The sequence below is a fragment of the Oryza sativa genome, chromosome 7 (genome assembly GCF_034140825.1).
Source record: "Oryza sativa Japonica Group chromosome 7, ASM3414082v1".
NCBI lineage: Eukaryota > Viridiplantae > Streptophyta > Magnoliopsida > Poales > Poaceae > Oryza > Oryza sativa.
The window spans coordinates 4,119,537-4,136,338 of NC_089041.1; the positions used below are offsets into that span (position 1 = coordinate 4,119,537).

The window sequence follows — 16,802 nt, forward strand, 5'->3', positions numbered from 1 at the left end:
AGGAAAACACTTGCAAAGTAAGATCCGTATAGTCCTTAGGATTAAACTTACCAACAAATGAAGGCAATGTGAAAGCCAACGTTTTATATGTTCAATCCCGTTCTCTTTGTATACTCCTATCATTGTTAGTAACCAAAAGAAACTCACAAGAAAGTATTAGTTCCTAACAATTTATAGGTATGTGGAGCTTTTGAAGGCACTCAACACTCAAGCATATACCAAATTCTTATAATGTTCTCAAAGAATGCAAAAACATGTCAATCACCGTGGCTGGTTCGTGGCACAATGACACGCTTGATGAGTGGAGCGATTGTAAAGCCGGACCTATAAAGGTTAGTAGTATGTGGTTCTTGGTAGGCTTGTTAACGAAAAAAATCGAACACACCGGCCTGGGAGATCCGCTTAGCTCCTGTGCAGGTCCAAAGATTGATGAGATACGGGCGTGCCAGTCAGTTTGATCCTGCAACTGACAAGATATGTAAACAGCAGATCAAAACAGCCGATCGGCTGACAAGCCGATGGAGTATTTCCAGCCGGTAGCCAATAATAGCCGATGCCGATACCAGCTGATAGCGATAGGGTTTAAGCAATCGGCTATATGTCCAATGTAGATAATGATATAAAGGCAATCGGCTGATGATGATGCAATAAAATAACAATATAATCCAGTATAAACCAATCAACTAGCAATGATATGATAAATAAGCATCGATCCGAAGGTTAAAACACACATCGGCTGGAGGTCCGATGTCATGAAATCCACAAGATTAGATTAAGCAGTGAAACCTTTGTTGTTATCGGCGAAATCCAACTTATATGTATGTGCAATCCTTATGAGCCGATGCAACGTCCAGATAACTCACCGGTTGAAACCCCGATGAAACCCTTATTGGCAATCAAGAAGCAGGCTAGAGATTATGGTTCTAAGCACGACTTAGTAGATCAAACTTAACTGATGCAGCACTAAGTATGAAAAGAAACATAATATCTAGACAATCAAGCCGTTGACTGATTTTTAGGGTGGTAGATGTCCGAGCTAATCTAATCTAGCAACGCGATTTAGCCGATATCGGCAGAAACCCTAAAATGAGAAGCAGCCGATAGAGCTAAATTGATATGCTAAGACTAGATTAATAGAGACATATCATAAATAGGTAGGCAAATATATCATCCAAACCAGAGCAATCCAAGAGGTCGAATGTACTGATGCAGCCTTGAACGACGCTGATGTAGATGAGACAATTGCCTGGGCCGACGAAACATTGGACTTATCCCTTCGCCGGAGATCGAAGACGATGCAGCCCCGCGTCGGGTGCCAAGTTCCGCCGGAACGTAAAAAACAAAAGTAGAAGTAAAAAGGGTGGCGATGCGCCGAATTGTATTGATCGTAGAGATAGATTACATAGACCTCGGGTGTATATATTTATACCCATGGGTTGATACAAGTCCTTGTCGGACAAGAAAGAAACTAACCTAAAGATAAAAGGAAAATATAAAGTCCTTATCGAACACTAAACACACTTTTCTAAAGATAAAAGGAAACTAACAAACTATTCCTAATTAATAGATAAACTGCCATGCCGCATCCTCTTTAAACTCGGTCACTTAAGGATAAGCTTCCTTTAGTAGATTGATTTCCTTAACCGAATATAGCAGGAATCTGACTATTGGCGACTTGATAACTCCCATCGGCTGATTCCGAGATGCTGCAGCCGATAATGATTCTAAGCCGATGACGTCTTTGCCGATTACCAAATTTCACTGTTAACCAGGCTTAACTATATCACAAATCTATATATCTATAACTAATATAAATATTCGTATTTTTCCGGTCGTCACATCTAATTTCGTCCGAGTTTTCGTCCATAAGCAATCCGATTAGGTTAGCAATAGCGATGGAAAAAAATTGCAAAAAAAAAAACCGGCGCCACCACCGCCCGCCTCCACGCCATCCGGGCCGCCACCCCTCCCACCCCGCCGGCCGCAGCTGCCTCCATGCCGCTGGATCTGGCGGAGGCGAGGTCCGGCCGGCCGCCTCCATGCCGTCCGACTCGCCGCCTCCATGTCGTCCGCCACCACCGCCGCCGCACCTCGCCTCCCCCCAATCTAGAGGAGGGGAGGGCGTCGCCGGCCCTCCCGCCGCCGCCACACAGAGAGAAAGGGGGAGAAGTGGAGGGAGGGCGCGCCTCCGCCGCTTGGTTGGGTTTCGGGGGGGAGGGAAGGGGTGGGAAATGTATTCTAGGGTTAGGTTTTGGGTATTTATTTAGGTTAGGATTAATCTAGACCGTCCATTCGATCGGACGGCTCCAACTGCTCCCGCATCGGGCCGTCAGCCTATTGGGCCACCGCATTAATGGGCTGCCGAATGGACTGCGTCATTGCATGAGGATATAAAATGAACTTTAACGGAGAAAAGAAACAGTCCTGATACATAAGATAGGCGAAAGGGAGGAAATATAAACTTTTCCATATTCGGCCCAAACCTAAAATGGAGGATTTTTTGTTCTTTTTCTAATTAAATAATTGTTAAATGATATTTGTATTATTAAAATTAACAATTAAGCTCTCAAAATTTAAATAAAATTCCAAAGAGCGTAACTAGTCATGGAGAATTTAATAAAATTAAATTTAACCATGTTATTTTATTTCTCACACTTACTTTACTTGTAAATTAATTTAGTTTTACACCTACCTACTTAAAATATTAAATATTTCAGCAAATTTGTATTTTAGTTAATTACATAGTATAGATTTTTCTTAACTTTTCCTCAATTTTCTATTCTATACACTTCCCGTTGCAAACGCACGGGCACTTTGCTATAATTTCAAAGAGTGTAATTAAAATTGCAGAAAATTTATATTTCATTAATTAGAATTTAATATGTTTTAATTCAATTTTCTCGTTTTTTTTTCTTTCGCGATGCGAGCTAAGCAGGTATATTTTTATCCATCTTAATTATCATTACCGCAATGAATAATTTACTTATCTTGGAATATTATTATATACATGTTAACGGTGTACTTTATAGAACTTAACCGTTCCTTTACCCGTAGCGAAGCACGGGCATTTTGCTATATATATATATATATATATATATATATATATATATATATATATATATATATATATATATATATATATATATATATATATATATATATATATATATATATATATATATATATATATATATATATATATATAAAATTAAAAAATTACTAAGGCTTCCGGTAATTTTCTTTCGTCCGTCGTTTTTTTTTACACACACGCGGTTATTTTTGGCACGCGCGCGGTTTTTTTCAGTCCGATCGGTTTTTTTTTCTCTTTCACGCACGCGATTTTTTTGGCCGGTTTTCGGTTTTTTTGCACGCTGTTTTCTTGTTCGGTTTTTTTCGCACGCAGTTTTTTTTTCTGTCCGATCGGTTTTCTTTTTTCGCCCGTTTTTCTTTTTGTTCGCCCGTCCTTTTTTTTCCTCCGTTTCTTTTTTTTTTCGTCTACCTGCCGTTTCTTTCGTTTTTTTCCATCTGCATTTTTTCTTTTTATATCGCCATTTTTTCGGTTTTTTTCCATCCGCTATTTTTTTGCACGGTTTTTTCGTCCTTTTTTGGGTTTCTTTTTTCTGGTCGCTACTTTTTTTTAATGTCCCCTTGTTTTTTTTCAGTCGTCGTGATTTAATCTTTTGGAGCCGTCCAGGCCGAACCCTAGCGCCGCCGCCACATTGATCTGCCTCCCCATTCGTTTTCTTGTTCAATTGATTGCAAAACTTGATTCCCCAATACTACCTCATCTATTTTCTCCTTGATTTCCTCTTACAATTCAGTTTAACGGTTGTCATTTGTATCCAAGTTTTACGAATTGCTCTGATTTATTTTTAATAAAAACGGAAATGCCATTTTTATGCAAGTTTTGTGAATTGCTCCGATTTATTTTGATAAAAACAGAAAGAGAAGATCGAGTGGATCAAAAACCCTCATCTAATTTTGGTGATGATGGGAGGATCGAGAAATATTAGTCCGATTTGGTGATTGGAGGATCGAGAAAGATTTGTCTCGATTTGAGAGGATCAGCTCTTGCATGATGTTAGAAGATAGTACTTGGTTGTATGAGTTGGACCTACAACTCTACTTGTGGGAAGATAGCGGACTGTGTTAGGCTTAAAAGAAAAAAATGGTTTTACCCGTTGCAACGCACATGCATTTTTTCTGATTTTTCTCTCTTTTTTTTGGTGCGGCTCTTTTGTTATATTTTCTTTCTTTCTTTCTTTTTTCTTTTTCACCTTTTTGACTTTTTTTTTGCTTTAACAGGCGGCAGCTATCAAATGAAATAGCTAGGTAGAAATATTACAAATTGACTATTAAACACAAAACATGAAATATCTAAGGAAAGAAAACGTGCAACTCATGCATGCAACAGGCTAATGTGTGTACGACATGGATGTATCCTTGGCAGGGCAGGCATGCAGATAAGATAAGGAGAGGTTAAGTCTCCATATATATGTGCGCAGGAAATCTCCTTCTCCGGCCCAGGTGGGGTTGGCCGAGGCGCGCAGGAAATCTCCAGTGGGTAATAGTGGAGGATGTCCTCATCATTCCCACCCCCTTAAACAATGGCCCAGCTCTGATACCAACTGATGACGCTCTCTCTCGTGGCCCGATCTTCTGGTGAGGGGATAACTCTCGCTTTGATCGAGTGCGACGTTTGCGACGTGGCTATCAACCAGAACAAGTCCAGGACACCGTGCAATCACTACACAACAAACAATGTCGTACCAACCATGACGCACGGTTGATGATCCTTGCAATACAAACGAAAGAACACTGCAAGAACAAGATAAGATGCAATCTAAATATTGCGAATAGGTGATTAAGTACAAAGGAATAGTTGCGATTGAAGTGTTAGATCTAATCGACCCAGCAAATCAACACACCAACTATTGGGGCTCTGAATCAATAGTCACTGATTAATCGAGCGAGGACTAGAGACAAGGTGAATGGCACTTGGCAAAATTCAACTAAACAAAACCCAATTGATTTTTAGGATGTACAAAGCTATTTATAGAGGAAAATAAAGCTAGTGTTAAGTTCTAATTCGTGGAGGTGGAGGGAGACACTTCCGAGATGGGCCTAGTCAATTACAAGGCCCAAGGCCCAAGTTCGGTTTCAGCAACAACACTGTCTTGTTTTAGCGATTCCCATTGACTCGAGATGAATTTTGTCGAGGGGTAATCCTCTCTAGCAGGAGGCTGTGAGGCCTCCCTTTGTGAGTTCGGCCAGGGGACCGGACGCGATGCTTAGGAACGTGTTCTCGCGCAAGCGAGGTGAATCCGCGGAGATTAGGTTTGCGAGGTGGATGGTGACTAGAGAGAGAGATAGAGATTATCTAGGTTCGGGCCGCTGTGAAGCGTAATACCCTACTCCTGCGTGTGTGTTGATCTTCGATCGATTACAGAGAACTCGGTTTTTGGGTTTACAAGCTAGGGCTTGGCTAGCCTTTTCCTAGAAACCAATCTACCAAGAGTCATCCCCTTGCTTGAAGGGCAAGGTCCTCCTTTTATAGATGAAGGAGATACCACATGCACCGCTCTACGCTCTCCTCCCGGGAGAGTGTCCCACATCGCCCGCATTGGAAAACGTCCCATGCCTTGGGCCGAAAGCGATCCACGCAGCCGTCCTCAAGTGGCCCCCACCAAAGTCCTTCGCTTGACACGGGGGACATCCCCGTCATTCCTTAATAACTTCTTGACGACTTTGTGGGTATACGCGCGTGGGGAGCGCCGATCCGCACGTCCCTTTTCTGCACACAATGGGACGGGGCATACCAGCCCCCACGCCGCCTGACAAAAAGCGGGGCGTGGGTGCGCTGCCGCCCATCTTGTCCATCCATCGCCGGGTCACAGACCGGTCAAGAACCGGCTACCTGGCGCACGTCTATCAGTGGGCGGTGCACGGCCTACCACATCGCATTAAATGCGACGGGGGCGGTTGGGGCGCCGCCAATAAATACGCTTGGCGGACGGCGCTCCCGCCCGTTCGAGCTCCCACGAGGCCGCCACATGGCGACCAAGCGAGGGTCTCGGGGACGGCTCAGCCCCTCGAGCCTGAGGGGTACGACAAGGTACCCCGAACCCCCCGAGGGATGGACGGCCGCTTTTTGGCCAAACGCCCGATCCCCCGAGGGGGGCTGGGCCCGCCGGGTGCGTTGTGCAGGGGAGGCTTCCCTTCCCTTTAGCTTAGGTACCCCCAGGCCCTTATCACCGACAAATTTGGACATAAGACTGGATGCGTTTGAAAGGTAGCGAGATAAGCTTTCCATGAAGTCCAAGATCACCCAAATCGGAGTTGGCATGAAGGCGCTAGGTCTATTTGAAGTCAGTGCTGTCTCCGGAGGCCAAACTGGATTCCAAAACTCATTGGACTTTAATATCTTGTAGATCCTCCATTCATCCGATATATTCTTTGGCAATGTTATATATTTCTCATACTTGGCTGTATGCATGTACTTGATAGTCACATCAGAACTATTGAAAACGGTTCATCTTCAACCCCCCTCCTCCCCCCTACGCTTCATATTTTGTTAGAATATAGATGCGCCCACAACTTATGTCTCAACATTCTTTTTTTATTTTTTCTCACTGTTCACATAGGTTGAAAGCACTTCAAATTGATTTAAACATCAAAATTTTAAAGTTTGAGCAAATGCCATGAAAAATTTCAAAATATTTTTGAACTTTGGTAATTGTGTCATCTATAGCTTTAACAAATTTCAGCTTAAAATACAACTTTGTATAAAGAGTAAAAAAATGTTATTAAGGAGTAAAATGAACCATTTTTAATAGTTTAGTGGATAAAATGAGCTAAAAAAATAGTTCAGGGGTTAAGTGATCCATTGAATTAGTTTGGGGAAGTAAAATGTACTTTTTTTTCTTATAATTAAAACTTAATTAATCATGCGCTAATAGTCTTTTTATTTTCCGTGCCCTAACTTCATCTTCATTAGAACCGAACAGGTCTTAGCTCAGTTGTAGTTGAGCTAGCTGCGCCGATTCTAATTAGTTTGGAGAATAGGAGTTTGGTTGGGAGTCAAGTCGAGTCATTGAACGGTCGGAGTTCCTTCCAAAGGAGCTGCCTTTGAAGTTTTGGAGCATCACCAATGTACTCCCTCCATACTGATAAGAAGTTGTTTATGAAAATGTTTAAGTCAAATCTTGGGAATATAAATTATAAATAACTCTCTCAAGTTGTTAAGTTTATAAATGTAAAAATTATATGAATAGATTTGTCTTGAAAAATATTTTCATAAAAGTATACATATATCACTTTTCAATAAATATTTTTATAGAAATAAGAAGGTCAAAGTTGTATTTTGGAGACCGTGTCGCTGTCCTAAACGACTTCCTTTATAAGTATGGAGGGAGTATATGGTAAAAGTGATCCATATAAATAGGACCCACGTACATAGATTTTAGCTGTAGCAATTCTCAAAATGTATATAGATACATGATAGCATTAGGAAAAAAGAGAAGTAGAGATAGATATTATTGTTTATTATATGTGGGTAGCTAATCCTAACGACTGACATACGACTGACATATAAGAGGCTGAACCAGGGTTTACGATTCCGACGAAATCTGACCGGACTTCACGAAATTTTGACGTTTCGACGAGGCTCGAAAGTAGAAACCGTCTGAGATTTCGAGAAGTTTTATCTCAATTCAAATTTGAATTGATAAAAAAAAGAAAAAATCAAATAAAATCTTGTAAATACTATGATACTCATATAATCTATTGGGATATAAATTTTCGAAAAAAATGATATATTGTGTGTATTTACTGAAACTTACATCAGGAAAGAAAAGAATAATGAACTAAAAAAAGAAAACCCTTACATGGGCCAAAACCGATCGGAATTAAAAAAAGGAAAACACTTACTGATCGAAATTTCGATGATTTCGATCGGAATTTCGTCAAAACCGACCAGTTTTCGAGAACTTGTCGTCAAACTCAGGGAATTTATATTCAAATTTTGGTTTATGAAATTTGTTCGGAATTTACCACCGAATTTCGTGAAATTCTGAATTTCGCCAAGGGCATGTCGAAATCGTAAACCCTAGGCTGAACCCCCCCCCCCCCCTCCCCAAACCGACTACATTGTGGCTGCCCTATTTCGTTGCATCTTTCTGATATGTTACCAATTATTTTTTACATCCTTTGCTTTACAAACTTAGATGTGAATAGTGTGACAAGCAGCAAAACACAGCCAAATACGTTTCGAGCCAATCGAGGAAATGCAGGCTGTCGGGCTGTCTCTTGACCAACAAATCGTGCAAGACGGCAGGAGGCAACTCTGAGATAGTCTTTGGAGAGCAGACAAACGCTAGAACAGCCAAATCACAACTTTTATCTACATATCAGCAACATATTTTGAATTACAGAGAAATGATATCAAATTAAACAGAAGAAACGGCTTTACCCAAATGCTCTGGCTCATTAAACTATGCACTGGATGCTCTGGCTGGTTCATTCAATTCACTAAGCCACTAACATATATTATCACCAAGAGGGACAAAATCATGCTCTCTTTTTTTAACCAGCAGCTTTCAAAATTAGATTATTTTTTTCCCTGCTCCTTGCATTCTAGTACTCCTACTGGACATTAAAATGGCTCATTTGGAACACAGGGAAGGCCGTGTTTAGTTTCCCCCCTATTCCCAACTTTCCATCACATCATATCACATCAAAAACTTTCCTACACACATAAACTTCTAACTTTTTTTCCAAACTCCCAACTTTCTTCAAACTTCCAACTTTTTTCAGGAACTAAACACACCCGAAATAAAACATAGGAGATAGACTATGCCACAAGAGGAATCAGCAATGAAAGAGTGGGGAAATATATTCAATTATTATTAGTGAAGCATCTTATTGCCTGCTTTTACACCCCAATAGCTTATACATCCCAACAAAAAATCGTAAATTCAACACCGGCAACAACAAAACCCCAAAACTCACTTTGTTTTGACACTGACGCCATCTGTTCCAGCGATGATCACCGAAGTCGCCATGTCCAGGAACAGCCCATGCTCAACGACGCCTTCCAAAGCTGAGATCTCCTTCCCTGCTGCCAACGCATCCTTGATCGGCGTCTTGAAGTATAAATCAACGATGTAGTTTGAGTTGTCGGTAACGTAGGGTTTGCCGCCTTCATCCAATCTCAGCTTCGCCTCGCATCCTTCATCGTTAAACAGATCCTGCAATCTCACTTGGTTGTACTTCCAGCAGAACTGCACAACCTCCACAGGCATGGCTAGACCACTCCCTCCTAAGCCGGTAACTAGCTTTGTCTCGTCAACAACAACGATGAACTTGTCTGATGCTGCCTCAACCATCTTCTCCCGGAGAAGGGCACCACCTCTCCCTTTCACAAGGTTAAGGTCTGGATCGACCTGTTTTGATACCAAAATGGAGGTATTCAGGTAGGTAGCTATAAAATGGTGACTTGGGAGAAAAGCAGGGACGAGGATACCAAATCATAGACAATAAAATTACATAATATTTGACCATAGAGCAGCTGTTTGCATGTCATGGCTTGATCCTGCTAACTTTATCATCACTGTTAAAGCATTTTACAATAGAGATGTGTTGCTAAATGGCCTACTTTCAGATACAAAGCTACACAGAGAAAAGGACAAGGACAAAAACAGATACTCCCGAATTACTACGGCTAATCTGCATAATAAGAAGGCAACACCAGCCACGAGTACCAAGAGTACAACGGTGCAATTTTTACACGGTTGACTAAGAGTTTAGTAGTGATTCTAGTGAAGTTCATGGCACTAACAGCGAGTAGTCACTGAGCTGACAGACAAGCTACCCTTTCCATTGGGCTGTTTTGCTGATCAGCTACTGGGCTGATCGGTATTGGCTGGGCAATTAACACATGATACTATTAGCTATTACAAACTTGAAAAAGGGATTTATTTGAAGTTTTAAAGGAACTTCTATACAGAAAGTTTTCTTTCAAAAATTGCACTGTTTAGATTGTTTTCTCCTTCATAGGAGTAGTATCTAAAATGTGACCTGCCAATTAGCTCCTTTACTACTCTTTAGCTAGAACCATATACAAGATTTGCATTTTTGTCCAACTTTATCCATAAAGCTACCATAGGACCATCACACATTCACACCTACAACTTTTTATCCAGAGAAAGAAAAACATTATCAAGGTTAAGTCCAAAAGAAAAGCCTCATTTTCTCTCCAAGTCTCCATGAACGGTGATTGCAGGACAATCATATAGGCTTAGCACATGGTAGAAAGTCAGACCTCCCCATGTTGAAAGCAATGCAAGCCTGAATTCCTTTTTTTCACTCGGAATGGAACTGAACTGAACTAATCCAAGAAAACTGAATTTTTTTGTCCCTCAATGGATTGAGGAAAACAGTTGAGGACTCATGATGATGTAAAAGGAAGGAAGGAGAGGGGGTGGTGGCGAGGCGGACCTCGTCGGCGCCGTCGATGGCGAGGTCGATGCGGGGGTGGTCGTCGAGGGTGGAGAGCGGGATGCCGAGCGACTGCGCCTGCTCGAACGTGCGCTTGGAGGTGGGCACCCCGACGATGCCGCTCAGCTTCCCGGACGCCAGCAGCGCCCCGATCTCCGCGACGGCGAAGGCCGCCGTCGACCCGGTCCCCAGCCCCAGCACCATCCCGCTCTCCACCTGCTCCACCGCGCGCACCGCCGCCAGCCTCTTCAGGTCGTCCTGCGTCAGCGCCGCCGCCGCCGCCGAAGCCGGCGCCGACTGCGCCCTGATGACCCCGGACAGGCGCCTGCTCCGGCGCGAGCCGCCGCCGCAGCGCGCGGCGGATGCGGCCGGGTGGAAGCGGACGGAGACGGTGGCGGCGGCCATGGGAGAAGGCGGTGGTGGTTCTTGGGAGGTCGATGAGGCGTGTGAGGTGGAGTGGAGATGGAGGAGATGGGGGGTTGGTGGTGGAAGGAAGAAGAAGATGGAGATGGAGATGGAGATGGTGATCAAAGAAAGAGGGGTTGGTGGTGACTTGGAAGGCTAGGGGTTTTTCTAACTTTTTTTGTTGCAATTTTCTTTCTTATTCTTGTCAATAAGAAATGTTTTCGTGTTTAAATTACTGGTCATCTTAGGTTGGGTTCATTGTGAGCATAGGACAAAAACATCTATTTCGAGTTTTTATTGTACAAACAACTCGTGTGGATCTCGGTAATTTTGTGCGACAGAAATAAGGGACACTTAAATGGTTACTAAGGTCGTATTTAATGTCCTATTTTTATTGAATTATTAGAGTAAGCTCGTACGAAATATAAATTCCATTATGTGATAAAAAACACCCCTTTTTATAGCCGATGTCCTTATTGGATTACCTCCTTCTCTGGAAAGGTTCTTTTTTTCTTTCCATTTGTAAACTTTGTTTTCTCTCCATTTCTAGTAAAATTGGGCAATGATCTCTAACAGGCCCAGTGAAAATCAAGGTCATTCATTTTAACCGATGTGACACAACCAGATTTCTCTATTGTATACTAATAAATATAAATTTTGGGATTATCATTGGGAATTAATTGGAAAGGGAATGAAATAAGAACATGGTAAGCTGATCATTGGCCTACCGCCTACAGCTGATTAGCAAAAGATAAAACTTTTATATCTCCTTAGCAATTTAAAAGCTAATAATAGGAGGGGGTAATACACGGCCCTCGCATCGCCCTCGCGCGGCGGCTCGGGGGCGAAACCCTAGCCACCGCCGCCCCTCCTCCTCCCTCCTCCCTGCTTCGCCGCCACTGGAGCTCGTCGCCGGCAAAGCCGGGCGACGCGCTGGGATGGCGGCGGCGGGCCCATCTCCCTCGGCTCCATCTCGCCCCGGCGCGGGTGTGGCGACAATGGCGGCAGGACGACGAGGTCGCGGCGGCGGGACAGCGAGGTCGCGGCGACGGCGTGGTGGTGGAGCTCCCTGCGGCGATGGCGGCGCGGCGGTGGGGCTCTGCGCGGCTCCGTCGAGGGCGTCGCCAGATCCGGTCGCCTCGCCAGATCTGGCCGGGGTGACGACGGCGGCGTGGCGGCGGGTCTCGGCGCGGCCGGCGACGGTCTTGGTCGACGCCGGCGCCCTCGGACGTAGCAGCTCCGGCGCGGTTTCATCGGCGACGACAGAACCAGGTTGGCGGCGGCTCTCCGGTTGGCGGCGGCTCGTCCGGTTGTCCAGTGGTGCTCTCGCGGAGCGCGCTCTGGCGCCGGCTGCCGCGTGGTCCTGGCCGGGCTGCCGGCCTACTGCGGCTTTTGCCGGCGACGGGGAAGGCGCCTCCATCTCCCTCCCTTCTAGTCCTCCAGATCCGGTTCTCCCCTTCTTCAGTAGTTGTTCTTCCGGTGCTCTTTGACGGTGCGGCGGCCGCTCCCCTCTTCTTAGGTGCTCCTCCCTTCTTAGGCTAAGCTGCTTCCAGTCGATGCCAGGGAGTTCCGTGGTTCGGTAGGGGTGGCGTGCGGAGTTGTTTCGGCATCCTGTTCGCTGGTCGTCGGCCGCGCCGTTGGTTTCCTGCAGTTGGGTTCCTGGGTGTGAGGTGGTCTCTGGTCGAGCTGCAGGGTTGGCTGTTGAGGTGGAGTCGGAGCTGCTTGTCTTGCAAGCTCGGCAACGATGACCCTCAACGAACGTCCCGGCAACGCGACGAGGGTTTTGAGGTGGAGCAGTTTGAGAGAGCCTTGGGTGAAAACCTTGCCTAGTGCTATCCTAGGTTGATGATATCGATGCTTGCGGGTGCCGTTTCCTCCTTGGAGGTATCGTCATGTTGGTTCTCTCTTCCTTCAGGTGAAAACCGGGTTCCTTTCTGAACGGGTGTTGACAGCATCTTTGATGTTGTTTCCTTGTTGAAGGCTTCGCTTAGAAGGTTTCTGCTCCACTAGAGGATGTTTGGTGGTTCTGGAGACCTCGTCATTATGTTGTCGAAGCTGCTTGCCTTTTGGTAAGCTCGGTAACGACGACTTCTGTGAGGTCTCATTAGTTGTTTCTTTTCTTTTCTGTATTGGTTTTTGCCGGTTTCCCGTTTAATTAACCGTGCTTGTTTGGTTTTCGGGCCCGGTTTCCCTTATTAACTGGGTCAATTCTCTTCTTCTATAAATTCCGGCAGGAGATTCTCCTGCCGTCGGTTCCTTGAAAAAAAAAGCTAATAATAGAACAGTAAACCACGATGAAAGACAAACGATGGGAGGCATTATTTTTCTAGTGGGGATTGTCTGCAGTACTGCTGATGCAGTAGCAGACACTTACGTGTGGGACCGGGACCACATATCAGCCATTGCTACTACAAGCAGTACTACAGAGGATGTGCATCCTTATTTTTCGGCTTTATAAAATCGTAAGGTATACCTCAAAACACCATATGGTTTCGAGAGTCATGTGTCAAATTTACATGAAGAATGTTAGTACATCAGGAAAAGACATGTAATCTTATCTATGCTGGGCATTTCTGTTGGGTACACCATTTTGCATTGCCTGCATCTTTGATTTCTTTTTGTTTTACAAAAATACAAGTCAATGTTCAGGTAGCTGTTTTCTTTTCTTTCTTCTTTTTCTTTAAGCGAAGGGTCAAGACTCCAAGCAGGATAGTTGGCTCCTGGTCCTGATTATTTTGACCTCTTCTTGATCTATCAGCATAGCAGCCTAGTGTTGGACTAATTGAAAGCGTACATTCGCTTTTACGCTTTCTTCAGTCAACAAACGCAGCAAAAGGCACCAGGATATCAGGGAGACAGTTACCAACCTAAAACATGGAAAACAAAACAGATGGACCTCCTAATTTCATGGCTGATAAGAAACTAGTACTCCACTATGTTATAATCCTCACAGTTAATACACCATTTTTTCTGGATTCATCAAAAAGCATTTGTGGGATAACTGAAGTTGCAGAGGGTAAGTTTCTAGGTTGGCTACAGAAGTAAACACAGAGACTGAGCTTCCTGCTCTTGTGCTTGATGCAAAATGAAGTTGCAGCGAACGTCCTTCCCAGCTCAAGTCTTTCAGGTCTGGCCAATGAAAAAGAACAACATCACTATTAGTAAACTAGTAATTACAAAAAAAAAAGTGATATAGCTGGCTATGCATATAATGCAAATGCTCATATGATCCTTGTTGCACCATTTTTTACAATTTCCTTTCGAATTTCCATAATGAAAGTTGCAATCTACCAGATGAAGAGAACTACAAAGTACAAACACGAAGAAAAAGTGACAATTCCGGTTTCAGGTTTCAGCAAAACTTATGTTACTGGAACCAATTCCAGGTTCGGTCGGTAACAATAGATTCACAAAAGGAGTAGCATTTGAGTAGTAGAAAGAATGATCCAATGTTTCAGGGGCACACACACACAAAAAAAAAAAAAAACCAGCAGCACCCAGCTAGTAACATCAATTAAAATGAATTAATGTATTCAGACTGTGGCTTTTGAATTGCGGTAAATACCCATATATTTCTCTGTATCTAACTGAAGGATTAATAATACACTACTACAGTGGCAGATCCATGCATATCCTGTGGGGTCGTCTGACCCCACAGGTTTTTGAAAAACCCCTTTAAAAACCTCGATTTTTATGTATAAATCCAGAGAACTTAGAAAAATGATCCCACTTAAATATAAACTGGTATTAATCGACCACAGGGTTAAATTCTTGGCTCCGCCACTGCACTACTAGCAAGCTTGTCTCTGACTCAAGAAAAGATCACCGATATATAGATGAAAATGATTCTACTAATGCTTATAACATTAGAAGCGACAAAGAGGATGAGAAGAAAAACTGACCCCATATCGGTACTTCCGCATCGCCCACCATTCAGGCTCTGACTCGGAACAAAATATCAGCCCTTTGTTCCTACATATTAATCAAAAGCTAAGCAAATATAGAAGAAAAGATTTAACAAAGGATCAAGAACCATGTAAAACCAACATGCTGATAATAATTAGTAAATTTTTTAGGGAACAATTAGTAAAATTTAAATTGATACATCACTAGGTACAAAACAGCAATACAATGAAAGAGCATGTGAGGTTCAAAGACTAACCGAAAATGAACTTAGAAGTGCAGATTTCGTATTTCATAGTACCCTGAATGAAAATCACATTAGGCCCACCCTTATAGACTTCCTAATCATTAACAAAAGCTGGTAATACTCCAACAACTTAAGACACCGCTTATTCATAGAAACCTTAGGCCCTAGTTCTATTCTTCAACTCTAAACTTCAACTTTCTCGTTTTCCGTTAGCACGCTTTTCAAACTGTTAAATGGTGTATTTTTTTTAAAAAAAAGTTTCTATATAGAAGTTGTTTATTATCTAAAAAATATAGAAGTTGTTTAAAAAAGCAAATAAATCCATTTTTCAAATTTATAATAGTTATTACTTAATTAATTATGTGCTATGAGTTTTCTCGTTTTGCATGCAACAAAAATTCAACTCCCAAATAGGAGATCGAACGGGGCCTTAAGGTGAAATCACTCAGAATATTTGGGTTTTCACCAGGATATTCTACTCGGTAACAAATCCGCATATAAATCGGCTCAGGCTTCCTCATAACAAGCAATTAACTTTTTACCTACTGCACGTCTGAACCTTAGCTGAACCGGAGACCAAATCGCCATATAACACGCTGGATATATAACTGAAGATACATTGGTGTAAGAACAAGGAAGAACCTTACCAGAATTGGCGATAGCAACAGGTGAAGATGTGATGGATGAGGCTACACGGGCGCGATGGAGGGCTAAGCATCAGCTGTCCATCACTTGCCGGTGACCAAGAGCCGGTGCCAAGATGGTACTGAGCAAGGTAGTTCTCTCCGGCATGGAAGCACACAATGGAGTTGCCACGAATGGACGGTAACCAGCCAGGCGAGACGCACAGGCTCCGCGCACCGATGAAGAGGACATGGTCACCAATGTTCGCCACTGGCACAATCATACCCATGGCAAGATCAGCAAGCCTGAGAACCAAAATGCGCGAGAGGGAGCTGCCATTGTAGCCGACCAGCATGAGCTCGGAGTCCAATTCCACTAGAGAAGGCAGGTGGATCTCCTCGCTCGAACATGTCGCGATCCTCCTTGGAGGAGGCACCGGCGGCTGCGCCACCGATTCCTCCCCCTCACGCCGCCGCCGTCGCGGCGGATCGATCACCGAGGCATGAATCAGCCCATCCCTGCAATTCACCACATACAGCTTCCCCCCTGGAATGACAATGCATTGTCCAATTGGTTCTCCTTCCATGTGCTGATGACCCAATCGTCGTCGCCGGCCGCCGCGAACGCCACGCGCCCAATCTTTTCGACAGCGAGCATCACGGTAACAATCCCCTCATCGGCGACATCGACGGCGGCGCAGATCTTGCGGATCTGGTGTGAGAATCGGGTAGCGGAGGTGTTGTAAATCCAGCCGGTGAAGATGTACATCGGATCGACGGTGGGGTCGAAGTCCAGGTGGAGGAGCTGGTGGGCGAGGGAATCGAGGCGGGGGGAACTCGGCGATGTCGCCGGTGAAGGGGTGAAGGAGGCGGATGGCGGTGTCCCCGTCGCGCTGCAGGAGGAGGAGGCCGTCTGGGGAGTCGAGGACGCAGTGGTCGCGGAGGAACGGGAGGGGGACGCGGATGAGTGCGGCGGCGGCGGAGGCGGAGAGGTCGAGGAAGCGGGCGTGGCCGGCGAGCGCGCGGTGGCCCGGGAAGCGGCCGAAGCCCTCCGGGAACATCATCCACCGCGCGCCGGGGTGGAGGCGAGGGTCCAGCACGCCGCGGCCCCGCGGGGAGGGCGCGGC

At 44.4% G+C, this 16,802-nt stretch overlaps 2 protein-coding genes across 2 annotated transcripts; both read right to left on the minus strand.

Moving 5' to 3' along the window:
• Nucleotides 1–8,870: 8,870 nt before the first annotated feature.
• Nucleotides 8,871–11,001, minus strand: LOC4342543 (probable ribose-5-phosphate isomerase 3, chloroplastic). Its single transcript, XM_015792509.3, has 2 exons — nucleotides 10,498–11,001; nucleotides 8,871–9,443 (listed from the first exon to the last, which is right to left on the minus strand). Exons 1-2 carry the CDS (start codon nucleotides 10,900–10,902, stop codon nucleotides 9,006–9,008), a joined length of 843 nt encoding a protein of 280 aa, XP_015647995.1. The 5' UTR covers nucleotides 10,903–11,001; the 3' UTR covers nucleotides 8,871–9,005.
• Nucleotides 11,002–13,777: 2,776 nt separating this feature from the next.
• LOC9266277 (uncharacterized) lies at nucleotides 13,778–16,354 on the minus strand. The gene is made up of 3 exons (XM_066312257.1): nucleotides 15,700–16,354; nucleotides 14,805–14,874; nucleotides 13,778–14,031 (listed from the first exon to the last, which is right to left on the minus strand). Exons 1-3 carry the CDS (start codon nucleotides 16,260–16,262, stop codon nucleotides 14,026–14,028), a joined length of 639 nt encoding a protein of 212 aa, XP_066168354.1. The 5' UTR covers nucleotides 16,263–16,354; the 3' UTR covers nucleotides 13,778–14,025.
• Between the last annotated feature and the right edge of the window lie 448 nt (nucleotides 16,355–16,802).